At 34.2% G+C, this 25,818-nt stretch overlaps 3 protein-coding genes across 9 annotated transcripts; 2 read left to right on the plus strand and 1 right to left on the minus strand.

Moving 5' to 3' along the window:
• Positions 1-1,698: 1,698 nt before the first annotated feature.
• Positions 1,699-6,469, plus strand: LOC113705916 (uncharacterized). 7 transcript variants are annotated; one of them, XM_072064109.1, is made up of 5 exons: positions 1,701-2,028; positions 2,137-2,207; positions 3,578-4,111; positions 4,195-4,420; positions 4,485-5,042. In XM_072064109.1, the coding sequence occupies exons 3-5, from the start codon at positions 3,578-3,580 to the stop codon at positions 4,931-4,933; spliced, it is 1,209 nt and encodes a 402-aa protein (XP_071920210.1). In that variant the 5' UTR covers positions 1,701-2,028; positions 2,137-2,207; the 3' UTR covers positions 4,934-5,042. The 7 variants fall into 7 exon arrangements, with proteins under 7 accessions (XP_071920211.1, XP_071920212.1, XP_071920210.1 ...); XM_072064113.1 differs by having other exon boundaries at positions 1,703-2,028; positions 4,017-4,111; XM_072064110.1 differs by lacking the exons at positions 3,578-4,111; positions 4,195-4,420; positions 4,485-5,042 and adding exons at positions 5,181-5,534; positions 5,628-6,469 and having other exon boundaries at positions 1,699-2,028.
• A 1,321-nt stretch (positions 6,470-7,790) lies between these two features.
• LOC113706595 (premnaspirodiene oxygenase-like) lies at positions 7,791-9,762 on the plus strand. Its single transcript, XM_027228521.2, has 2 exons — positions 7,791-8,758; positions 8,976-9,762. The coding sequence occupies exons 1-2, from the start codon at positions 7,865-7,867 to the stop codon at positions 9,591-9,593; spliced, it is 1,512 nt and encodes a 503-aa protein (XP_027084322.1). The 5' UTR covers positions 7,791-7,864; the 3' UTR covers positions 9,594-9,762.
• Positions 9,763-14,653: 4,891 nt separating this feature from the next.
• LOC140013486 (replication protein A 70 kDa DNA-binding subunit B-like) lies at positions 14,654-17,071 on the minus strand. Its single transcript, XM_072062782.1, has 9 exons — positions 16,925-17,071; positions 16,554-16,827; positions 16,330-16,426; positions 16,067-16,191; positions 15,888-15,969; positions 15,670-15,805; positions 15,412-15,569; positions 15,204-15,324; positions 14,654-14,833 (listed from the first exon to the last, which is right to left on the minus strand). The coding sequence occupies exons 1-9, from the start codon at positions 17,069-17,071 to the stop codon at positions 14,654-14,656; spliced, it is 1,320 nt and encodes a 439-aa protein (XP_071918883.1).
• Between the last annotated feature and the right edge of the window lie 8,747 nt (positions 17,072-25,818).

A 25,818-nucleotide genomic window follows, 5' to 3' on the forward strand; every position in this document is an offset into this window, starting at 1 on the left:
TTTATAAACTGATTTAGTATCCGAATGCCGAATCAATTAGTACCAAAATCATAATCTCATTACTTATTTCATACCATATTAGAATTCGGTGAATTCGGTAAATACTATTTTTATACCAAATTACCAAATACCTGATTTCAAATTACCAAATTGAATTTGAATTCCGGTATAAATTCGGTATGTACTGAATTTGCTCACCCCTATCGCCTTGGTTAATCCAAAGGCTACAACTATTGATAAGTTTAATAATCTTAATTAGGCCCTAATGACTTGTGTAGTTGCATGGGTCTATTAATATGTGAAAAATCTTACATGTATTAGTGCTCAATGCACACCCAATATATGTGTAATTAAAAATACATAATATTTATGATCATATACTTTAAAAATTTTTATTATTGAAGCAAATTTTAATTTTTTAAATATTTTTCATAAAATAAGTTTATATTGACAATTATAATGTTTAGGGGTAGTTATGTTAAAAATATATATTATAGATGCTAATTACAATCAACAGCCTTGGCCTATTTATTATTTTAATTTGCACTTTCTTATTAGTAAATGCAAGTGTTATGCTAATAATATCTGTAAGTCAAACATGAACTATACATGAAAACTAACTAGTCAGAATGAAACGTTTATTCAGTTTTCAATATTTGATATAATGAATATTTAGATATCAGTATGGAATATATTAAATACAAATTTGACTTAATTACTTTGGATTAGTTTATAAGACATAATATGTCTTATAGCGTTTTGTTAAAATTTTGCATTTTTTAACAATATAAGTAGCAATGTAAAACATAAATTACATGAATTCAAACAATCATAATTTATTTTCAAACCAGTTTCAATTATGGTAAGATTCAATTCTTGCATAATTGCTCAAAAATCAAAGAATTAGGTATCTAAAACATTAGTTTTCTAGTATATAAAAAAATTATTTTAAATACAAGGAAAATTAGTTATATAAAAAATTACATTCAAATATTAATAAAGCTTATAAATTGGCTAAGATATCATGATGCAGTATAAACATAATCATGGGTAATTATACATAGTTAAAGTAAAAGTAGATTTTATAAAGACAAAAAAAAAAGTCCATAAAGTGAAGATAAATGTTAACCCTAATGTCAACCACAAATTTCTTCTTTGGGTTTTATATATAGTATAGATGTTAATTACAATCAACCGCCTTGGCCTATTTATTATTTTAATTTACATATATTCCTTCTTATTAGTAAATGCAAGTGTTATGCTAATAATATCTGTAAGTCAAACATGAGCTATACATGAAAACTAACTAGTTAGAATGAAATGTTTATTTAGTTTTCAATACTTGGTAACATGCTTGAGAGGCCGTTTGGATTGCATTTTCCGTCATTTTTCATGAAAAAATTACTGTAGCAATTTGATGTATGTGAGGGAAAAAGGTAATAGGGAAATGTGATCACGGAAAACAACACAATTTTTCGGCGGAAAACCGCAATCCAAACAAGGCCTCAAGGATTTTAGGGTTTCGTTACAAAAAAGGCTTTTTTTTTTTTTGTCTTCACTGGATGTAGTGGATGGGGCAAAGCCTTAATAGCCGCATGCAATGCATGCGGCGAAGCATGTTTCCAAAATTAAAAAAAAAAGTTTCTCTTCTCCATAAAAAAAAAGAAAAAGAAAAAAAAAATTTTGGGTCGCCGCAATTTCATTCATTACAACTCCTCATTCAACACCACTTCTCGGACTTTTTCTATTTTCTGCATTATTTACAGAAATTCGCCTCCAATGGCACTCCCCTTCACCTTCATTTCTCTCTTTCTTTTCCTGGCCTTTGTTTTAAGGCTTCCTTTGGATGGAGAGAAAAGGACAGAAAAGAAAGTGACCAGAGAGAAAGCCGTACCTTTTCCTTCATTTGGGAGTTTTACCATGGACAGAAAAGAAGGGAAATGAACGGATAGGACCCCTTCCAATTGGTGAAAATTTTTCCGCCCAAAAGTGGGAAGAAATGGACGGAAACTTGTTAGGCGGCAAAAGGTATTTTTAATATGACATTTTTGTCCCTTAAAAGCTGATACAAAAATTTATTATTCCCAATATATCCTAAAGGTCATTTGTAAAACCACCGATTCATCTTTTTCTCAGTTCTTACTTTCAATACTTCCAACTGGATTCACTTGGCTTTCTTCCGTTCAACACCTACAATTCAATAACAGGTATTTCTTTGACTCAATTTCTTCTTTCTTTCTTTCTTTGCTCAATCTTCTTTAGAAAATTATGGAAAAAGCATTTTTTTTTTGTAGATTGTTATTGTTTATATTCTAAATTTTTTTGTTCACTTTCTGTATAAAATTCTTGTCTGCGGGAAATCTTGATCTTTATATTATTGATTTGTGATTATATCTTGCATGGTTATGGTACATGTAAGTTTCGGTGGTGATACATGAATATGAAATTTAAATGCATACATTATGTTTGTTTATTTGCCTGTGTAAGCTTCAAAGTGTAAAATGATCAACACAGAGTCCATAAACAATATGTTAGCCTCTTTTATTGTAATAATGCATGTTTCTTTGAAATGATTACAAAGATAGTAATACTAGAAGTATTGTTTTGAACGGAGGCTGATGTTCAAAAACAAAATTAGAGATCTCCTTATTCATCATCCCTAAGAGGTTTCATGCTTGTCCCTGCTCAAGTTACGATCCTGGGTATATAATAAGCCTTAAATTGCCTTGAAAACAGTCCAAAGTAAGGATTGGTAATAGTAAAGTTTAAAACTGCCGAAGCTTCTGCAAGTCTGACCATGTAAACTTTGTCTTTAGGTAGGTACAAAAATTCGGAATTCAATTATCTCAAACCCACAGAGTTCGACAAACTTGACACATTCTTTAAATTTTCATACCTTGCTCTGTTATTACAAATAAATTAATCAAGTATACAATATAGTAGATAAAAAAAAAACTTTGAATCCTACATTGTTAATAGATACTCACGGTGCAAAAAAAAAGTTTCACAAGAATTGAGTGCTATAATGGTCATACAAATTATGTACGTGCAAAATCCCAAGAGAACATTACATCTTCAAAGGCACCACATTGTTTTTCTTGATATTGGTTCTTGACATGCAGCCAAACCAAGCTGTACCGAGACCCCAACTCTCTGTAGCCTGCCCAAACACAGAGACACAATGCACAAACATCTCTCTCTCTCTCTCTCTCTCTCTCTATGCAATGTATGAACTGAACCTAGGACTGACCATCATTTATATTGCCTGATCAACTTCATTTAGAGCAAGAAGAATTTTTCAATAAAGTTTGAATAGACAAAATAGTATTTATGTTTCAATACCTTCATTTAAAAACATCTTTTATGTATTAGGATGTTACATTATTCTTATTATTTACTATAGATTATGTCAACACTTTAAAAACATTACTATTAGAGAACTCCTTCTTCTATTGATATTTAGAGTTTTAGCATTGTACTTGATATAATGATGCCATAACCTTTGTAAATAAATAAAATCTATTTTTAAATTATCTATTCATTTGTAAATTTAGTATCCTATTACAAATCTTTTTAGATGGATAAGGAACAAAATGAAGTCGATGGAGAATTTGACATTCAACAAAGGAAGCGACAATTGGTTGCTACTGAAATTGTTTGTCATGTAATAAAGATGATACTTGCTCGAAAACTAAGTCATGCAAGTTATGTTGATCGACCCATTGGATATCGGTCTGCACAATGTCATTTAGTACGAGAGGAATTATTGATGCAACTTAGTACAAATGGATATTTGAGTAAGGTTATCCGTATGGGGCCAGAAACTTTTAGGCACTTATGTGACTTATTGCAAACACATGGTGGTCTACAACCTACTCAAAGAGCCACGGTGCAAGAGCAAGTTGTTAAATTTCTCCATATATTAACAATTCCCTCAAAAAATATCACAATGTCATACTTTTATCGTCGTTCTGGAGAAACTGTTAGTCGTCATTTTCATAGAGTTTTACGAGCAGTTATAGCATTGGAGGATCAATTTCTTCACCAGCCTACGGGAGAACAAGTTCCTCCGGAAATACTTAATAGTGCAAGATTTTATCCATATTTTAAGGTGATATCAATTTTTCGACACCTTATTTTAAAAATTGTAAATTCATATAGAAATTATATTTTAACATAGTGTATAACTATCAGGATTGTGTGGGTGCAATTGATGGAACCCATGTTCGCGTTAAAGTGTCCAGCGTTGATGCGGCAAAATATCGTGGTAGAAAAGAGCATCCAACACAAAATGTGCTAGCTGCATGTTCTTTGAATATGAGATTCACATATGTTCTACCCGGTTGGGAGGGAACTGCATCGGATTCGAGGATCATAAAAAATGCGCTCACTAGAGAAGATAAATTAATCATTCCTAATGGTAATACTTAGTTAATTATTCTTAGTGCATTTAATTAAGTAGTAACTATTTGATATTTGTATAGGTAAATATTATCTTGTTGATGCTGGATTCATGTTGAGAAGGGGACTTCTTACACCTTATAGAAATGTAAGGTATCACTTGAAGGAATACTCAAGTCAACAACCGCAAAACTTTCGAGAACTATTCAATTTGCGACATTCATCATTGCGTAATGCAATTGAGAGAGCATTTGGTGTCTTGAAAAAAAGGTTTCCAATCATTGGAGATACTCAACCAACTTATAGTGTTGAAATACAATCACAAATTGTGCTTGCTTGTTGTATATTACATAATTTTCTCATGGAGTTTGATCCTGACTTGGAGTACATTAATGAAGTGGATGAGGAATTGGCACGTCAATCTCCATCGGAGGAAGAAAATGGCGATATATCTGCTGAAAAAGATCATGCTCAAGGAGAGAGTTTAAGGAATGAAATAGCAATGCAAATGTGGAATGATTATATACTATGATAACTTGACTTGATGCTAATTTCTTTTGTTTAAGTGGTCATGTGATCCTTCTTTTGTTAACTTGTACTCTTATATTAGTAGTGTGAGTTTATAAATGCAAGTTGCCACATGAATCTTCTTTTGTCTAATATGATTTTGTATGTTTTTGGATGTATAGAACCATGTATTCATAATAGAATTAATATAAAACTGTTATTTTGCACGTACATAAATTCTGTTCTTGTTATGTTTTCTTCTATAAATATAGTTTGTGTACTTGAAAAGCATGAAGAAAGATCCAAGCATTATGAAGGAAAACATGAAATGGACTCTAGCAATGGATGAAGTCTTCATTCAGGCCCTTTTGGATCAGCATTATAAAGGATTTCGTGTGGACGGAACTTTTACACCAACTGCATACAATAATATTATCAATGAGTTGAAGGAGAAACTTGGAATAGAATTTACCAAAAGCCATTTGAAGAATCGATTGAAGACACTCAAGGAACACTTCAAGGAGTCCTATGATTTCTTTAGAAATGGAAAATTGAGTGGTTTTTCTTGGAATCCATTCACAAAAACTTGGTGCGCTGAACCTGAAGTTTGGGAACAACTTCTACAGGTATATGCTAGCTTGACAGTTTTACTTTCTTTATTGCTTTTTATTTTATCATTGAAATGATGCTTGTTTTTCAAATTTCTTTCATGTTCTTAGGAAAAACCTGAAGCTATAAGGTGGAAGACTAAAGTTATCAACCATTATGATAGCTTAGAAGAACTTTTTGCTAAAGATAGGGCAACAGGACAGGGTGCTGAAACAGCGAAAGAGAAACGTATGCGTTGGATGAATGAACCAAATGGAGTGCAGTTTGAAAGTATTATTGAGATTGACGACATGCTATGTCAAAATGAGATCAGTCTAGAGAACTTCAATAATTCAAGTAAGGAGTTGGATGCACAACGATCAAAGGCATGTAACAACAAACAATCTCAAGGTACAACAGCAACACAAGGTAAGAAAAGAAAAGTCACATGTGATGAAGAATTTGAAAGTTTGAAGGGTGCACTTCACAATGTTGCTGATGCACTAAGAGAAGGTATTACTATTCTTGAAAAATCTAGGCCACGGGTATATTCAGAGAAAGAGATTTATGATGAACTTGTTAATATTGGAGTTGAGACAGACCTGATTGATGATTATTATGTGTTCCTTTGTCAAAACACCGAGAAAGTAAGAAGCTTCTTTGGGTGCCCATCGGAAAGTCGTAGGAATATTTTGAACAAATTGATGAATGGATTTTAGCCACTTTTGTCTACATGAGCATGTTATCAGATGTTCGAAATACTTTTGAAGATATAAGCTAGTTTTGGAAATTGGAGATGATTCCAATTACTCACTGGACATTTCATGTTTTGAAAATATGTAGATCATTGGGTGTATTTTTGTTTAGAAATTGATAGAATTATTTTGTATCAGGAGTAAATGCTCATGTGAATTTCGGAAATATGAATGCTACAAGAAATCTAGTTGAATTCCATGTAAACCTGGTTTATGTATATTTTGAGTACACTTGGTTGCATGGCATTTTATTGACTTGGGTTGCATTCCACGTATATCCTGTTTATGTATTTTATGGTACCAGCTCAACTCCAGAGTAAACACACTTAGTAATATTGTCTTTCAACCAATAAACACACTTATTGGTTCTTGCTAACAACCAAAGTCTCTTTCTTTTTTGAGAAAAATATTTTATCTATGTTTATATGTTTGGGATGTAATATTGTATTTCAACCAATAAACATACTTATTGGTTCTTGCTAACAACCAAAGTCTCTTTCTTTTTTGAGAAAAATATTTTATCTATGTTTATATGTTTGGGATGTGGTTACTCTGGAGTTGAGCCAAAGTCCCCAGGCTATTGCAAACGTATTGGCTATTTGAGAGTCCCAAGTTGAGCCAAAGTTCCCAGGCTATTTGGAGTTGAGCCAAAGTTCCCAGGCTATTGCAAACGTATTGGCTATTTGAGAGTCCCAAGTTCTTATTTGATATTTGACTCTCAAATACATTTATTGGAATGATTTTTCTTTAAAAAAAAAATCAAATGATGAAAACTTTCAATATTAAATGCCAAACGTCATGCTTGTCAGTGCATTAACCATCAACAAATAAAAATTTTATAAACAGTAGGATGGATCAAGTGGTGAAGAAGTGAAGATTGAGATAATCGAATAATTACTGGTAAACTTGAGGCGATTTACATGCATGCAAGAGAATCGAAATCCAGCAAGAAATTTGTTGTATTATTCACCTTGTGGGAATGCATATGCAATTGTTTTAGAAATTTGTCTTGTCCAAATATTCTATTTATGGGAACAAAAAAGCTAATTTTTGGACTTTGATTTACAAATAGAAAGGGCAAATATGTAAAGTTGTGTTCTCATAAAATCCTTTCTCTCCATATCTCTCCAACTCTCAAATAAGAGAAAGAGATTTCTTTTCTTTTCTTTCATTAAACTCCCAAACGAAATATGCATCTTTTCCCTTCTCTTCCTTTCTTTCCTAAGCTATCTTTTCTTTTCTTTTCTCTTCCTTCATAAACTCCCAAACTAAGCCTAAGTCTCATCAAGGGATTGAAGGGATCAAAAACAGCCCAGATCAAAAGATAGAGATAGAAATTGGTTGGAGCCTTCCCAAGCAAAGGATAGGAAACATGTGGCTTCCGTGGTTCAATGGCGTTTTTGGACCGTTAATTAAAATTCTACACACGATTATCAAAAAAAAAAAAAAAAATTCTACACACTTGTGCTTGACTGACAACCTCCACAGTCCACAGGCGAGGAGCCGGATCCCTTTTCTTGACTACACAATAAAAAAAACAAGTAGGAGTAGTTGAAATAGAGGCAGTGCGGACCGTAAAGAAAGCATACGAGAAGGTAGAGCCATTCGACCCAATGGAACTTCCCTTCACCTTCATTTCTCTCTTTCTTTTCCTAGCCTTTATTTTAAGTCTCATCAAGGGATTGAGGAGATTAAAAACAACCCAGAAACTACCACCATCTCCATGGAAGCTACCTTTGATTGGACATATGCATCATCTGGTAGGTTCCCCATCGCATCAAGGTCTCAGGGACTTAGCTCGGAAGCATGGAGCTTTGATGCACCTTCAGATGGGTGAAATTCCTTCAATTGTTGTATCATCTCCACGTTTAGCCGAGGAGATTATGAAAACACACGATCTTTCCTTTGCCGATCGGGCGGAGTTTCTTTCAGGTGAAATCATAAGCTATAACTTTACTGATATTGCCAGCTGCCAATATGGTGATTACTGGAGACAAATGCGTAAGATATGCACCCTGGAACTTCTAAGTGTTAAGCGTGTCCGATCATATGGCTCCATCCGGCAAGAAGAGGCTTCTGTTCTTGTTACATCGATTAAGGCTCTGGCTAATGCTGGAGAGCTAATCAATGTGACGGAAAAACTAACCTCATATACAAGTTCCACTGTTTGCAGAGCAGCATTTGGGAGAGTAAGCAAAGATAATTACTTGGCATATTTGCCATTAGTCAGGGAAATAAATAGCCTTTGTGGTTCTTTCAACATTTCTGACCAGTTTCCATCCCTCAAGATTCTTCATCCGCTCATGTCACTGAAGGCTAAGCTGTTGGATGTCCACCACAAGGCAGACAGAGTTTTGGACCATGTAATTGAGAAGCATATGGCAAAGACAGAGCCAGCCATAGGTGAATCTGACCAAGAAGATCTAGTTGATGTTCTTCTAAGAGTTAAAGAAAGTGGTAACCTTCAGTTCCCAATTACCAACGATAACATCAAAGCTGTTATCATGGTAAGATTTTTTCCCTTCTTCACTTCTGGTACTCTTTCAGGTTCATTTATTTTATCAAACACGCTGACTTTAAAGATGAAGAACCAAGTATTTAGACTCTAATGTTAGTGAAAGCGTGGAGGAAGTAAATCAATCAACGCCCTTCGAGTTCTAAGTTTTAGCTTCATGATTAACTTGCCTGTTTTATTTGTAACAAAGAATTTTGGCATTGATGCAGGATATTTTTTCAGGGGGAACTGAAACTTCATCTACAACGGTGGAATGGGCGATGTCCGAGCTGATGAGAAATCCAAGAGCGATGGTCAAGGCACAAAGTGAAGTACGGAATGCCTTCGTAGGAAAGAAAACAATTGAAGAAACTGATATTCAAGAATTGAAATACCTGAAGTCAGTGATAAAAGAAACTTTGAGGCTACACCCTCCCGTCCCTCTGTTGGTTCCCAGAAAATGCAGGCAAGTAACTGAGATTGATGGGTATATCATTCCCATCAAGACAAGAGTTATAGTTAATGCCTGGGCAATCGGAAGAGACCCCGAGTATTGGGATGATCCAGAAAGTTTCAAACCAGAGAGATTCGAGAACAGTTCCGTTGATTTCAGTGGATGTCACTTTCAATATGTTCCATTTGGTGCTGGAAGGAGGATTTGCCCAGGAATTTCATTTGGTTTAGCAAATGTTGAGCTTCCTTTAGCTCTTCTGCTCTACCATTTCGACTGGAAACTCCCAAATGGTCTCAAACCCAGTGATTTAGACATGACGGAGACTATGGGAATAACCGCACCAAGAAAAGAAAATCTTCGCTTGCTTGCCACTGTGTACGATGCATCACTTTGACGTTAGCGCAGAAACATGGAGATGAGTACTTGTGGTGAATATGTGAGAAGTGGCTTCCTAGTCTCTTGCTATATTCACTCTGCTTTATGTTAATTTCCTTTTAAGATATAACACTTTGCACTAGTGTTTTAATACCATAAAAAAGGAAGCATTTCATTTGACGCTTTAATATGATGGATTTAATTTCGGTTTTACAAATTCGATTGGATAGCTTTGGAAATGTTGCTTCTAGCATGAAAAAGTCTTGGATTTCAGGATAATAGCTTTTGGTGAAATATTTTCTATGTGAAGTGGTGGAAGTGAGCGGAAAGTCTACCAGGCAGGGGCTAATTTTTTAGATTATAGATAAAAAAAATAAAACATTCGTCAAATGCATTTCTGATACGGGTGTTTCTCAATTTATAGTCGACGGCTGCATGGAAGAATTTTTTTTTTCTTTTTGAAAAAGCTTGAAAAAGTCAGAATCGACGTGACTTTTTATTGTCTGTCGGGAGCCGTGCCCAATAAAAAATAAAGCGTCAAGCGCCTGACACAAAGGCCGACAAGGCCATGTGAAGTTTGAGCCGGATGAGCAGGGGCAGGGGGTCATATTCTTGTGCACTATTTCATGAAAATAAATAACAATAACAACACAAAAGAATTTCATTTCAAGCCAACAGAAAACAGGCATCATATATTAGTTTCACTTCTCAATTTTCAACATTACTTCCAGATGCATATTAATTATTACTAAAATTATCAGCAAAAGAGGCTCCTTTTGCCTTCTCAATTACAAAATTTCAAGAAAATATTATAGTAAAGAAAAAGCCAGAACCACTGTGAACTAACTGTCAAGTAATTTTCTGCCAGTATTCTTCCCAAGAACCATTTATGTGTTAATTCTGTGAATCCTTGCTTGTTCTTTATATCAATTGATTGATTTCTGTTTCCTACTTGAGTTACTTGTAATGGGCATTTTCTAGCATCTTCTTCTTGGTATTAACTGATTTTTCGATGCCTTGTTGAAATACTCCTGCTTAAATTCACATGGCTAGAGGAAAAAAGAAAGAGAAAGAAGCAGCCAAAGAAGAAATAAGAAGGAAAGAAGGAAGAAGAATGGGAAGAAAAAGCCAATAATGTTTATTATTTTTTTATTTTTGAAGAATTAACTGAACACCAAAAAGATAAAGAATTATGAATATTTATCCGCTTTTCATTAAATACACCAATATGTGCAGAATAACCCAATAAACAGAGCCCATAAATTAAAAAGAATATATAGACACACAAATTCACAAGAACACGCACACTTAGGCACAACCCACATGGGAAAACTGGGGTTTAAGAGATTCTTACTTCTTTTTCTCAATTTTATGCAAAACAAGAAATGCTGCTCCAAAAGCTCCTCTGCCAGTCTGCTCCATTACTTCATATTCTTCCAACCGGGATTGGCCATCTCCATTTTCTGTCTCCATTAGGCCTCTTTCTCTATTTAAAGAGGAAAAACAAAAAATCAAAAGGGTCAGTCCAAATCCAGCCAAGGATACAAACCTGGGCTGATTGAAGCAGTTTCTGCACTTACCCTGCTTTAACCGAGGAAAAAAAATTATGGGCTCACAGCTAAATCCTTAGAAGCAACGAACAAACGAAGAATCTTGGGTTTTGCACAGCTGCAATCAAGCAAACCATGCCTTCGATAGACAATTTCAGGCATAGAAATAAAGTCTGCAGAAAGGCCACATTGTACAATTATGTCAGTCTGAGCCGTGCTAACTATGCACGGCTCGAACTGACGCAAAAGCTTGGCTGCAGGCTCGTGTCAGTCGGAGCCGTGCTGATTGTGCGCGGCTCTAACTGACACCTGACATTTTTTGACTTGTGTGAAATTTAATTTTGGAGCCGTGCTTATAGAATAAGAACAAGTCCGTGTCAGAGATGTATTTGCGGATGTTTTATTTTTTTACCTATAATCTAAGCAATTAGCCACAAGGTAGGTAAAAGGGTGTCGGGAATATGAAAATTTCGGAGTGGAATTGCATTAAGGGTAAAAAATCTTGATCGGATCATATTTTTACCATCAAACTATTTTTCATCAGTAATTGATCCCTAAACAACATGATCAGTAAATTAGTGATCATTTGATCGATAATTACTCTTAATTTGTGAAATTAGTAATTAATCTGTAAAATAGAATCGCGTAGTTGTTAGATAAAATTATTTCTGTGCTTTGTCACGTGTACTGTTAATTTCATAGATTAAGATCAATTATCAACTAAATGGTCATGAATTTACTGATTAAATTATTTAGTGGTCAATTATTGACAAAAAATAGTTGGATAGTCAAAACATCATCTGATCAATAATTTAGTGGCCACTGAGATTTTTTGCATTTATAGTAATGCTTTTCTATTTTCATGTCAATGGACAAACACGTGACTTGTCTCGTACAAATGTTGAACGGTTGAGGTTGAGAAGCGTCAGTGACTTGATTTCAAGTAGGGGTGGGCAAAAAAACCCGTTGATCTGAAAACCCGATGAACCCGATCCGATCTGATCCGAAAAATAGGATATCCGATCCGATTTTTCTTAGCGGGGCAGATTAGGGTCGGGTACCTGCAAAAATCGGGTACGAATACGAATCAGAAAAATAAAAACCCGCGGGTACCCGACCCGCTGGGTATATTTTATAAATATTAAAAAATTAGGGATCATTTGATAACTTTGTAATTTTTAATTCTAAGTGCAAGTGAAGTGGCTCACAGCCTCATATTCTAATCCTATATGATCCACCTCTCCTCATCCTTGTTTGAAGAAAGCGAATATTCTTGGTAAAACATGAGCCAAATGAACAAAATGAAAAAAAATTTGTGAAACTCTGTTATAAAAATTGTTCATCCCTTTCATCCTTTGTATTTTTATTCTACCTCCATCGATCTTTCCTGCAAATTTTGCATCAATTCAATCAAAGATTTGTGTTTGGAGTTTCAATTTTCTGTTAGCTAGATAATTAAAACATTTGTGTCTTTCACTTATTTATTTATTTGATTTATTTTATTGCAATTATGTCTCTTAAATTTGTCTCTTTTATTTAGTGTAAGAAATTATGTTTCTTTTTCATCACCTTTAATGCCATAATCTCTATTCCAAAGATGTAAAGAAGTTGGGGAGGATTTTTTAAGTTTGTTTTTAGTTATATTTTTTCCAAAAATAATTAGTTCTATTCAATTCTTTTCCGAACTTGATTTCACAATTGACTTATTTGGGATGTAGTTTTGTACCATAACATCCTTAAGGAAGTTGGGGAAGTTGTTAAATACTTATGATCCTTGTGCTTGTTATGTTGTAGAAGGATGAAATGTGTGAAAATGGTGATGTACTCAAAATTATTATGAAACTTCGTTTTGTCCATTAGATATTATAATTCTAATATGTACTAAATTTATGAGATCGATTTGATTGATGGATAAACTGTGTGAGAATGGTGATGTATGGACTTTAGTTACAATATCTCTACCAATATTAATTGAAAAATCGTGTTTTTTTAATTGAAAAACATGTTGATATTAAGTGAAAAATAATTTTTTTTTATTGAAAACTAGTTTTTTTTTTAGAGGCGGGTCAGGAGCGAGTACCCTATGACCCGCCCCTTTTTTTCGGATATCCGAATAGCGGGTACTCGAAGATATTAGGAGCAGGTTAGGGTCGCAAAATGACTGATCCAATATATTAAGATCGGGTTAGTCAAATCATATTAGGGACGGGTACCCGACTCGTGCCCACCCCTAATTTCAAGTTATGTACGGTCATAATGCTACTTTCCTTCTAACGTGTTACCATCATCTTACATATATATAAAAAGCTAAGGCTTCTTCTCCCACGTTGATCCACGTGGCAAAACATGGGAGAGAAGGAACTATTGTGTTTTTGTTTTTCCGGCAATAACCTCATAAAGTGTACCCTGATCTAAACAGTTATAACTATTATAGGGCATTTTTGTCCTTTTACTTAAAATTACGAGTTTGCCCTTCTAAACATAATAGGCTTCCAGAACAGTAGCTCACTATTTGGGCTGAATTTTGGTTTTTCACCTGCACTTTTTCTCCTGTTCATCCGCGTCTTTCCCTTCTTCCTCTACACTATCACTTTCTGCTTCTTTTGACTTTTAGTTTTAGCCTTCCATCTTTCTGCTTCATTCCTGTTTCTTTCCCGTCTATTTCTTTTTCCTCTCATCAGACGAAAGGAAGAAGCTGCAATTCAACTGCTTTAGCAGATGGTGTCTTCTCCTTTATTCAATGTCAAATAAACTCTTTTTTTTTTTGTAATTTCTTGCTCAGAATTTGCTTACCCACAGGATAATTCTACTTGGAAGGAGGAAAATGGGGAACTTTTGGTTAGATTAGGTTGTACTTCTTGGCCAAAAAATCAACAAAAATTTCCCCAAATGATGCGTGGCCTTCGGATTCATCTTATAGATAATTCTTACACGAGGGGATTTTGGGGAAAATTATCCCCCAACTACAGCCGACTTTGTAGCCATGGGGATGCTTTTCTTCTTTGCTTGACTTTTATAGATAAACTAGTTTTGTACCCATTCGTTGAACGGGAATCGTCAAAAAATAAATAAATATTTAGTTAATTTTATAAAAATATCGATATAAAATACAAATTTAATGTATAATCTATTATAACTTGTCTTAAGTATATTACTATGTGCGCATTGTAATATAAAGTATTCTTATAATATAAATTTAAACATCTAATTCAGTGAATAATGATTCAAAAATGAAAAAAATTACATTGAACAATACCATAACGTTCAAAAACTTGAAAATAAATAAAAAAGTGCAGTAAATAGTATTAAATAATATTCTATTCTTCAGGAACTTGTTTTGAATTTTCTTCTGTTTGAACATTTCCTCGATTTGTCCATGCAAATCAGCATTTATTGGTTTTTCATTATCACTGCATGATAGGAAAACAGGATAACTAAGTATAAAAAAATAAATGATTTATCGCATTCAAGGTTATGTATAACAATACGTAAAGATTATAATTTAAGAAAGTAAAATAGTATATTAAATCTACCTTCTCATGCAAATCTTTTTATGAGGATTCCCTTCTTCTGTGATTTTTGTTGAACCCTCTGATGAATGATTCATATGAAGTGTATTGAAATGCTGTTGATTAGAATCATCCGGTGTACTAATTGGGATCTGGGAAGAAGATGCTTCATGTTGGTATTGAGTGTTGGTTCCACCAATCTGATAATGATTTATCAAAATTAAAGGCAAAATATTATGTGAGATATAATATGTGAAATATAAGAGAAATTTATTGCACATTACCTGTGAAAGCATGAAATTCGTTTCCCTCTCGAAATCACAGTGGAACCATCTAGTCACTGTAAATCTATTACTACCTTGTTACAGATTGTAATTGTTCAACTTGATTTGGAACACAAAAGGTTTCCATGTGATCTTATTTATAATTGATGACACGATTTCATTGCTAAATCCTTCCTGAAAATTAAATGCATAATAGATTTTTTTTTTTAGAATATTCAACGGCTAAGATAAGTGTCGGATTGTCTACTATTATTAAAAACTTCTCAAAAATTAGATATAAGTTTACCTTATTAAATTCTTCAAGAACAAAAGAAAGTTTGTGTTCTATTATTCTTTCAGCCTCTTGATCAAATATAACAAACCAAGCACTACCGGTTGCATCACTTGCCAAGACTTTTAACATATACCTGTATAAATACACATATTCTAAAAGTTATATTTATGTAGATATTGTAGCAATTAAAATGATAAAAAGATTAACACCTACGACATACCTCAATTTAGGATACTCCACATTTTGATTGCAAGCATTGCACACAAAATTAGATCCTTGTAATGTCACTTTTCTCTGACATTTCGGACATGCTTTGTAGTACAGTTGACTATTGAAATCAACTTTCAGAATTGTCACTTTGGAAGTGTAAACCAATTCCTAGAGAAATGAAAAGATCTAAGCAGTCAATTTAAATAATAAATATTTTTAATTGTGAAAACTAATGTGCTATAATTGTAACTTGTAACTTTAATTGTACCTCTGTTTGAACACCGGCCATTATCTGATATATCTCTGATAATAATTTTCGATTCTTGAACATTAGTTGCTGTATAGCTTCTCGCGTCTTTGGAGGATGTAAAACCTCAATAGTTTGAGTAGCAGTGCTATCAATGCTAATAACAATTTTATCTTAATTACTTATATACAATATATATGAAAATATTAAACAAACATTTAATAAAGATATAGCTTTACCAATTCAAATAATCTGCAACTTCAGAAATATTTAGATTCATATATACTCGTGTGGCAGTTGTTGATGACAGATAGTAAGAGCCTGAGTAACAATTTATCGTGAGGTCCATTAAGAATGCTAATGAAAAGAAATAACAATATGTTTACTATGAGAGTTTCACTGATGTTTATATCATTACCTCTGAATTGTTTAACTGTCACTGAAGAGATCACAAACACTAATGGTTGATCAGACACCAAAATAGTCTCATCATCGAATTGATTCGATGTTGTTCCCCATAATGTGACATTAATGCTTTCACCACTTCAATATAAAGCACTCAAAATTAATACTTGAATAGAAATTACTCAAAAATAATTGTTCAAATAAGAATATGAGCTGATCTTCATATTATAACTAATTTATTTAGCAGACTAAATTAAAAAAAAAAGCAGCAAGTACCTTTTATTAGTAATTGCAATATCTCGTTTTTTTACAGTTCCATTACTCTTCGAAACTTCATAAATTGGTCCCACTTTAGAAAGTCTTCCCACCACATCTATATTACACACAAATAAATAAGTATAACACATATAGTTATCTAGGAATCACTACTTTCAAATAAATAAAACTAAAAGTAGTATTTATAAAAGTAGTATTTACCCTATTAACTTATTACGTCATACCTGATAAGAATGTAAAAACTTGACATCGTGAAGAGAGGTCATTGAAGTCGATGAATTCAAATTTGTGAAATTTTATTGAACTCATTCGACCATCAAGCTTTTTCACCAGAGTTGTATAAGTGAAATAAATATTATGCTCATTGTGCACAACATTCCAAGATTGTTTTCTTGGTGTCACTCTAAATTTCTCCAAAATATAGACATCTCCCTCAAGTAGTTGTGGTCGAAACCTTTGTACCAAATTTTTTGGTACAATAGCTACCATATGATTATCCTAAAACAATTCAGACATCATAGATTAGGAAAAAATTGTCATGAAATAAACAAATTTAACTGAAATCAGTCATAGATGGATGAATGATGGTACTTACATTTTCATCCAGCAGTACCATTTCAAGAGCAAACACATCACCAGTATTTGTGTTAATGGCATCCCACATGCGCGTCACTCTAACCTTGATTTTCTTGGAATCAAATCCCACAGTCAACTGATTCAAGAGCTTGTGGCTTGAATTCATTGTAACGAACTTGTGTCTGCTACCAAAATTCACCAACTTATAAAATAATTGCATATATGTATCTAAACTAAATACTTCAATATATGATTAATAAGCGCATAAATAAAAACAAACAAAATTGCATACGCATGAATTATAAATCAAGCTTTAGAATTTAACCTATACCAATGTGTAAATTATCATATATGTCTCGATAAACAATATTTCTTGTACGACGATTTTCCGGATTTCGATCATCCTTGATCAAAAACTTCAATCCTTGACGGGAGGTTACTCGAGAAGCAGCAACGTATAATTGGCCGTGACTAAATACAGGTTTTGTCAAGTACACTCCAACGTTATCAAAAGTTTGGCCTTGACTCTTATTTATTGTCATAGCAAAACAAACCTTAATAGGAAACTGACGTCGAATCATCACAAAAGGCCATTTTGAATCCGTAGGAGTCATGTCAATCCTGTGAATGAAAAATCTTGTCCCTATACTTGACCCTGTAATCATTTCAGCTTCTATGATGTTATCTCCCAGATTTGTAATTATCAACCGTGTACCATTGCATAGACCCCGACTCTGATTCATATTGCGTAGCAGAATAATTGGAATTCCAACCTTTAACTCAATTGAATGATTTGGAATTCCAGAGAATTTAAGTGTATTCAAAAACTCAACCGGGTATAAAGAAGCTTGCTCAAGTCCGCAATCAGAGGTGGGACAGATTCTATCAGCACTTAAGTATATCCTAGAATGGCCAAGAATGGATGATAGAATAACAGAATTTACTTCATCAACAACATCATTGGTCGGGGCAAGAATAGCTCTATTGCGAAGATATGAAGCATTATTATAATTAGCCAATAGATCAGGATACGTACTATCAATAATGCGGTGTATGCAGTCAGTATCCTGAGGAATGAGTAGATCATCAGGAATCTCTATCCAAGTAGATTCGTCTTCATCATCAAAGGAAATAGCTGGTAATTTTCCTTCACCCAAATCTAAAATCCATTTGCTGAATTCTTCTAAACTTTCAACAGAATCTGAATGCATGTCATTACCTCGTATACGCATATTCAAAGATAATAGATATAAATGACAATGACCCCAAAGCAAAGAAGATCGATTAATTGATGAAGCAACAATTTCAGTTCTACCCCCTTTGGGTACAACAGGAAGAATTTGCCTGAAATCACCACCAAGTAACATAGTTTTGCCACCAAAAACTTTGTGCTCAGAGTCAGGATCATGAAAGCGTAAGATATCCCTAAATGTTCTATCAACCGCTTCAAAAATATTTCGATGTAACATTACAGCTTCATCCCAAATAATCAATGATGCCTTACAAATTAACTCAGCCAATTGTGATCCCTGTGATATTGCGCAAGTAGAATCACCGTCTATAATTATAGGAATTTTAAATCTCGAATGAGCTGTCCTTCCACCAGGCAGCAATAGAGAAGCTATACCAGAAGATGCTACCACCAAAACTATTTTGCCTTGTGAACGTAATCGAGCAATTATAGTTCTCCACAAATAAGTCTTTCCTGTTCCTCCACTACCATAAACAAAAAAGAGACCACCGAGACCATAATCAACAGCATGAATGACTGCATTATACACTTGTAGCTGTTGCTCATTCAACCCACTTCGTAGTTGAAAGTGTTCTTGTGCAAGAATTTCCCTATTATAATTCAATTCCTCAATAATAAACCGATTTCTGCTTCATTCCTGTTTCTTTCCCGTCTATTTCTTTTTCCTCTCATCAGACGAAAGGAAGAAGCTGCAATTCAACTGCTTTAGCAGATGGTGTCTTCTCCTTTATTCAATGTCAAATAAACTCTTTTTTTTTTGTAATTTCTTGCTCAGAATTTGCTTACCCACAGGATAATTCTACTTGGAAGGAGGAAAATGGGGAACTTTTGGTTAGATTAGGTTGTACTTCTTGGCCAAAAAATCAACAAAAATTTCCCCAAATGATGCGTGGCCTTCGGATTCATCTTATAGATAATTCTTACACGAGGGGATTTTGGGGAAAATTATCCCCCAACTACAGCCGACTTTGTAGCCATGGGGATGCTTTTCTTCTTTGCTTGACTTTTATAGATAAATTTGAGTCTTGGAGCGTGTTTGGAACCTGAGTTTTTTAGAAGTTTGTCTAAAACTTTACTGTAGTGCACTGTAGAAGTTTTTGAAAAAATTTTGTAGAAGTTTTTGTAAGGTGAAAATTTTTTTTGTAGAAGTTTTTGTAAGGTGAAAAATTTTGTAGGAGTTTTTGTAAAATGAAAAACTTTTTTGATTCCTTTTCTTTTTTTTTTCTTTCTTTTTCTCTTTCTCTTTCTCTTTCTTTTTCTTTTTCTTTCTTTCCTTTTTCTTTTCTTTTCTCTCTTCTCTTCTTCTTCCTTTTTCTTCTTCTTCGTTCTGTGTAGCCTCCCCGTTCCTTCCCAGCACCGACCCCTTCTCCCGCCACCCCTCTCCACCCTTTCCCCTTTTCCTCCCCTCTGCCTTCCCACTCCCTCCCCCGCCACCCCCCTCTGCCCCGCCACCCCCTCCTCCTGCCACTCCCCCTGCCCTTTCCCAACTTGATGACCCCCTCCCCCCGGCACCCCCTCTGCCGCGACCCTTCCCCCTGCCACCCCCTGCCCCAGCGCGACCCCCTCCCCCCGCCAACCTCTGCCCTTTCTCCTCCCGCCACCCCCCTCTACCATTTCCCCAGCCCGACCCAGGCACCACCCCCCGTCCTTTCCCCAGCCCTCCCCCCTCCCCCCTGCCGTTTCCCCAGCATGCGCCTTCTCCATAGCCATCAACAAGCCATGTGCATCTCCGCACGATGGGGGACGAAACGGCGGTGGTGGTGGCGGGTTGGGATGGGGGTGGAGGAAGAAAAAAAGGGAAAGAAATTTTTTTTTTGTGTTGAATTTTTTTTTTTTGTGTTATTGGTATTTTGAAGTGTGTAGGTAAAAAACTTTGAGAAGGTTTTTTGGAGTTCCTGTAGCAAAAGTTGTTAAAAAACTTGTAGGTAAAAAACTTGGCCAAAAAACTAGCTTCCAAACAGGCCCTTGGTTTTGATTGTCAAAATTCATTTTTTTCTTATTTTATTAGTTTCAGTGTAGCTGAATGTGTTCTTCTAAACTTTTAATACAAATTTAGCCCCATTTTTAAATATGATTACGACCTGTTTTGATCCTTTCGATATTACTCTAATGACTAAAATAAGTTCTTGAGTAATTTTTTTCATTCTCTAAACATTCAATGCATTGCTTTTTAGTTTTTTTTTTCTCTTCTTATTTTATGATTGACGACATAGAAAATTTGTAGGAGAGTATTGGAGGGTTTGGGTTTTATTGAATTTCCCTTCTTCAGAATTCTGTTCCTTCTACTTGAAGTTGGCTTGAAGGTAAGATTTTTTTCCCCTTTTCTAACTCTTAAGAAATTTAGCGAATGACTTCTTTTTATGGGGACAACCATTCTACTAAAAGCAATTTGTGTTCTTTGTTCTTTGTTTTACAGATGGCTAGCTGCCATGGAAGCAATCATTCTACTGAAAGCCATTTTTATATTTTCTTCTCCGTTGTACAAATGTTCCTTTTCTTTCATGTAAAAAATACTATATCACAGGCAGAAGGTGAATAAATGTAATCCCCAAAAACTGGTATCTTCATTGTAAAGGTGTATGAATTTTATACTTTTTAAATGAAAAGGATATTATGTAATTTCATTTAAGAAGTAAGGTTCTACCTTTGCTTCTTTATTCTTACTCTTATTGATTAAACATTTACAAATGCAACGTAGTATAGGATCTTTTGATCATTTATAGATGCAACATAGACTACATAGTATAGGATATTTTGATTTTCATTGGAGAGATTCTACTGCTAGAAAGCAATAATTTACGTGCTTAATATTTTCCACATCTTGCCAGTAAATGTATTTGGCACGCTATGTTAACAACTAGATGACCAATGATGCAAGCAATCCGCAAAAGTTTTTCAATTATACCACAATAATTTACGTGCTTAATATTTTCCACATCTTGCCAGTAAATGTATTTGGCACGCTATGTTAACAACTAGATGACCAATGATGCAAGCAATCCGCAAAAGTTTTTCAATTATACCACAAAATCACTGAACTTAATAAAATTTTCTACAAGAATCTCTAATATCGGATTTCTTTTCAGCTAAAACTTTAATCCTCTAGCCTAAAAATGCCTTAAAAAATTTTTAAACTTAAAAAGAAAAAAGAACAGCAAATAACAACAGTATTTAGGTTGGTATTTCAATTACTAAAAATAAAAAAATAATGTTCATACCTAATATTGTTAGAATCAACATTTCTTCAATTTTAATATGTGGGCGTGAGATTTGGTAAACACCTTATTACATTATATACATCTACATAAGAATTGTCACTACTTACAATTTAGGTGCTCTGAATTATATTTTCTACACAATAGGTTGGGATTTGGTTGTGCTATTGGATTTAGATGAATGATTATTTAGTCTGATGAGAATTTTGAACCTTTTCAAATGGGTAATTTATTTCTAATTTAGAATAAGAATTAGATACAATTGTGCCCAAGTTTAAAAATAAGAATGGCAAGGAATTTTTCAATATTTGTTACACAATAGATTGGGCATTGGCATAGCCAGAACCATCCTAGTAATTTATTAAAAGGTTATCACCGCGCGATAGCGCTGTGCGAATTTGTAAAATGTATATATCAAGTTTTGCCCAGTACATAAATTTTTTGTTTGGAGAAAAAAAAAAAAGAGAGGAAAAAAGAAAGAGATGTATGAGAATACAAAAAAAAAAAAAAAAGGGTGACAAGAAACATTTGTTCTTGAAATATTCATGAATAATTACGTCTTGATATAAGTAATGAAATTTAGCAGTTGAAAATTTTATTAGCTTTTTGAGGGTTTGTTTGGATTGTAGTTTATTTACCAAAATATATTTGCTTACATCATCATTACAATTTCCAACACACCTTTTTATCTTCCCAATTATCTTTTTATCTCACATACATCACATCACAAAAAGTGCTACAGTAAAAATATCTCTAATAATTCACAATCCAAACAAACCCTTGATTATAGTTTCATTTATGAGTTTCAAACCTTCTCTACATAGTAGTAGCGGATAAGGAACCACTTGAATTACTCGTTGAAATTGTAATATAAAATTTGGAAGAAATAAAGAAGGATATTTTTTATGAGAAGATATGAAGCATTTATGGTGCATGTTGATTCTCAACCTAACTGTCATGGCTACCGACGTCAGAGCATTTGTGGACTTTTTTGGCTGCATATTGGGCAACCTTGATCTCTTTAATGTCCTTTGATACCTTGGGAATTTGGCTAATTCGAAGAGTAGCACTGCCTCTTTTTGATCTTTTACGTGACAGACAAAATGGCAGAACCAAAACAATAAGGGTAAAATACACTAAATCTCCCTTGGTTTGGATTATTATCATAAAATCTCCTCATTATTTAAAAACACACATTGAACCTCCTTACACTGTAAACTAATCTGGAATTTGGATGAAAAACATCCAAATTAACGGAGAGTGAGTCACACTCACTTAATACGTGAGTAAAATTGATCATGTTGCTTTTTCTACATAAAAAACTGATTTCTTCTTCCAATTATACCCTCCTTCTTTTATTTCTTTTTTTTTCACTTTCTTTTGCTTTCCTTCTCCCAAAATCAAAAGGTTGCTTTTTATTCTTTTTTCTTTTCTTTTGTTTCATCTCCTTCCTTCTCTCGCAATCAAAACAGAGATAGCAGATGCACCAAAACACCAACTCCCCTCACAACCATGACTACTGCGACCACTCTTTCTTCTTCTTATATTTATCTTCTGTTGCAGCACCAGGGGATTCTTAAGAAAGTTCATGTCAAACATTGGCTTCTTCTCCAATAGAATTCTCCTTACGGCAACACCTTTAATCTCTTAAGTAATTGCCTTTAACCCATTCTTTAGTAACCAGATTTGATGCCATCACCATTGCTATCATGGTCACCAACTAATACGTAAGGCGGGCAGAAATCCAGATGGATTTGAGATATGAATCAAGGCAGCCTCACAATTTTTCTTTTAATCCATGCAAATATCTGACTTTTTGTGTGTAATTGGTGTCACATAACCATTTTACTGGTCCAAAGGATTGTTTTTATATAGTAATTTGTTTGTTTGACTTTGTGTTTTGACTGAAATTTATAGTTTTGCCTATCACTGTTCGTGCCTATATTTGTTACTCTTTGCTTGTTTTTGGTCAAATATGATATCATAATCATGATCTACGCTAAAATTGGATTTGAGGGTGTAATTTTTGTTAAATTCCACACTGGTGGTAGCTACTGCCGGCGCTGCTCCTACTGTCGCTGCCGCAAGATCTGTAAATGATAATAATAGGCAGGGAAGAAGAGAAACTTTGAAAATTTTCACCTTGACTCGTAAAGTCTGTTTGTAAACCCATAAAGATGATGATGGCTGTGGCAGCAGCGGTAGAAAAATAATGAAAGCTGCTTTATTGCCGAAGAAGATGAAGAATGTTTTGAAATTTTAGTTTGGCCCCTTAATTTTTTCCTTCGACAATTCAAGATTCATGAATTTAGATGAAATCTGAGACCCAATGATGCTGAAGATGATGATGAAGATAATGACCACGACAATCATAGTAACGGCGACGATGGCAACGATGACAATTGCTGGACTGAAGAAAGGAAGAAAAGGAGAAGAAAATGGAAGGGAAAGGAAAACAAAAAAAGAAAAAAAAAAGAACAAAAAAAAAGGAGATGGGTTCTGAAATCTGAACATCGTCCGGTTGGAGAAGACAACAAATTTTTAGAAATTGTTGAATTAACCCTTGAATTTTACTTTTTTGTTAAATGAAGCAAGAAAGTTTTTAAAATCTTAAGTAAAACCCGAACTAACTTTTGGTATAGTTTGAAAACAAGGTTAATATAGAAATTTTATATTATTTCGTCAAATTGGATGATTTTCGTTCGTTGGCCAAATTAGTCCAAACCATGAGGGGGCTCTTTGGGAGTTTTTAAACAATGAGAAGGTTCTATGACAATAACCCAAACCACAAGGAGGTTTAGTGTATTTTACCCAAACAATAAACACCAGGAACAAGCCCACAAAGATAGCTATTAAAACCCATACCTTCAGGTATAAGATGTGAGTTTTCTTTGATAGTTCAAAGTTAAGCTTCGTGTGGTTGGCGAGTTATGCACGAGGCGGGGTTTATCCAGTGCGGTAGTGACTGCGAGTTTTCAGGGGGAGTCTTGTCAATTTCACTAACAATCAAGATTTGCATTTGCATCACAAACATACCTGCCCTCTTCCAAATAGACATCTAAATCTAATTTTTCAGGGGGAGCCTTGTCAATTTCACTAACAATCAAGATTTGCATTTGCATCACAAACATACCTGCCCTCTTCCAAATAGACATCTAAATCTAATTTTTCAGGAGGAGCCTTGTCAATTTCACTAACAATCATTTGAAATTTTTCTTTCCCAGTTAGAACATTAACTCCAAGCTTCTTAGCAGCCCCTTGGGTAGATTTACTTGAAATTTCTGCATGTTTTCGTTTTCTAGCTTCCCTTTGTGGTTCCTCACTATGAGATGAGATGTGAGCATCCACATATTCATTATAGAGGTCATAAATAATGCATCTAATCTCATCAATGTACCTAGGGACTGCATCTTCTCCATAAATAACTGGGAAAGTATGATTAACAAGGACCATTTTGTACCTCGGATCAAGAATAGCACCCAAAGACATCAAGACATTGCTTTCACCCCAATACTTGTCAAATTTTTGTGCCATACTCTCAGCCATAAACCTAATATGATCGGAAAAATCAAAAGCTTTTTCATTTAATAGCTTTTTAATCCTATACAACTCTACAAGAAAAAGGTTAGTTGTTGGGTAATTAGATCCAGAAATAATAATGGTGATCTCATAAAAAATACCCAAAAATTTACATACTTCTTCAACTTTCATCCACTCGTACTCACTTGGGACATAGTGAAACCTAGGATCAATGTCCCCATACCTGGGAAATACATCCCTAAACTCTAGAGCTGAAGCCAACATCAAATAAGTGCTGTTCCACCTAGTTGGGCAATCCAAAATGAGCTTTTTAGAAGGCAATTGAAGCTATTTTTTTATTTTGGTAAATTCATTGAGATGAGACTCTGAATTTTTCAAATATTTAATCCCCTCTCGAACAACATCAATCACATCAATAATTTGATTAAGCCCATCTTGAACAAGCAAATTAAGTATATGGGCACAACACCTAACATGAAAAATTTTTCCTCCAATGCTCAACTTTTTTCTTAGAGAGAAATCCTCTTTAACTCTCCTAATGCATACATTATTATAAGAAGTATTGTCCACAGTGATAGTAGAAATCTTATTCTCAATCCCCCACTCAAGAAAACACTTACTTAAAGCATCGGCAATAATTACCCCCCGTGTGAGGAGGTGGGACATAACAAAAATTTAGAATCCGTTTTTGCAACACCCAATCACTATCAACAAAATGCCCTGTCACAACCATGTATTGAATTTTTTGACCAGATTTTCACAAAAATCTGTGGTTATACTAACCCTATTGGCACCTTTTAATATATTTCTCAGCCTTCTCTTTTCAAGCATGTAAGCAATCACACAATCTTCCTTTACTATTTGCCAGTTAATCTTTTTATAAAATGGTGATGCAGCTTTCATAAA

The sequence above is a fragment of the Coffea arabica genome, chromosome 8c, assembly GCF_036785885.1.
Source record: "Coffea arabica cultivar ET-39 chromosome 8c, Coffea Arabica ET-39 HiFi, whole genome shotgun sequence".
In the NCBI taxonomy this organism is placed as follows: Eukaryota; Viridiplantae; Streptophyta; class Magnoliopsida; order Gentianales; family Rubiaceae; genus Coffea; species Coffea arabica.

What these genes read in the sequence shown, in the direction of transcription:
- LOC113706595 (XM_027228521.2), top strand. Translation starts at nt 7,865, where the DNA reads ATGGAACTTCCCTTCACCTTCATTTCTCTCTTTCTTTTCCTAGCCTTT. An exon ending in ACATCAAAGCTGTTATCATG is followed by an intron (nt 8,759 to 8,975) that starts GTAAGATTTTTT and finishes GCATTGATGCAG; the next exon opens with GATATTTTTTCAGGGGGAAC.
- LOC140013486 (XM_072062782.1), bottom strand. Translation starts at nt 17,071, where the DNA reads ATGAATTCAAGCCACAAGCTCTTGAATCAGTTGACTGTGGGATTTGAT. An exon ending in TGGTACTGCTGGATGAAAAT is followed by an intron (nt 16,828 to 16,924) that starts GTAAGTACCATC and finishes GAATTGTTTTAG; the next exon opens with GATAATCATATGGTAGCTAT. An exon ending in TGGCCGGTGTTCAAACAGAG is followed by an intron (nt 15,570 to 15,669) that starts GTACAATTAAAG and finishes TCATTTCTCTAG; the next exon opens with GAATTGGTTTACACTTCCAA.
- LOC113705916 (XM_072064109.1), top strand. Translation starts at nt 3,578, where the DNA reads ATGGATAAGGAACAAAATGAAGTCGATGGAGAATTTGACATTCAACAA. An exon ending in GATTTTATCCATATTTTAAG is followed by an intron (nt 4,112 to 4,194) that starts GTGATATCAATT and finishes TATAACTATCAG; the next exon opens with GATTGTGTGGGTGCAATTGA. An exon ending in TAAATTAATCATTCCTAATG is followed by an intron (nt 4,421 to 4,484) that starts GTAATACTTAGT and finishes ATATTTGTATAG; the next exon opens with GTAAATATTATCTTGTTGAT.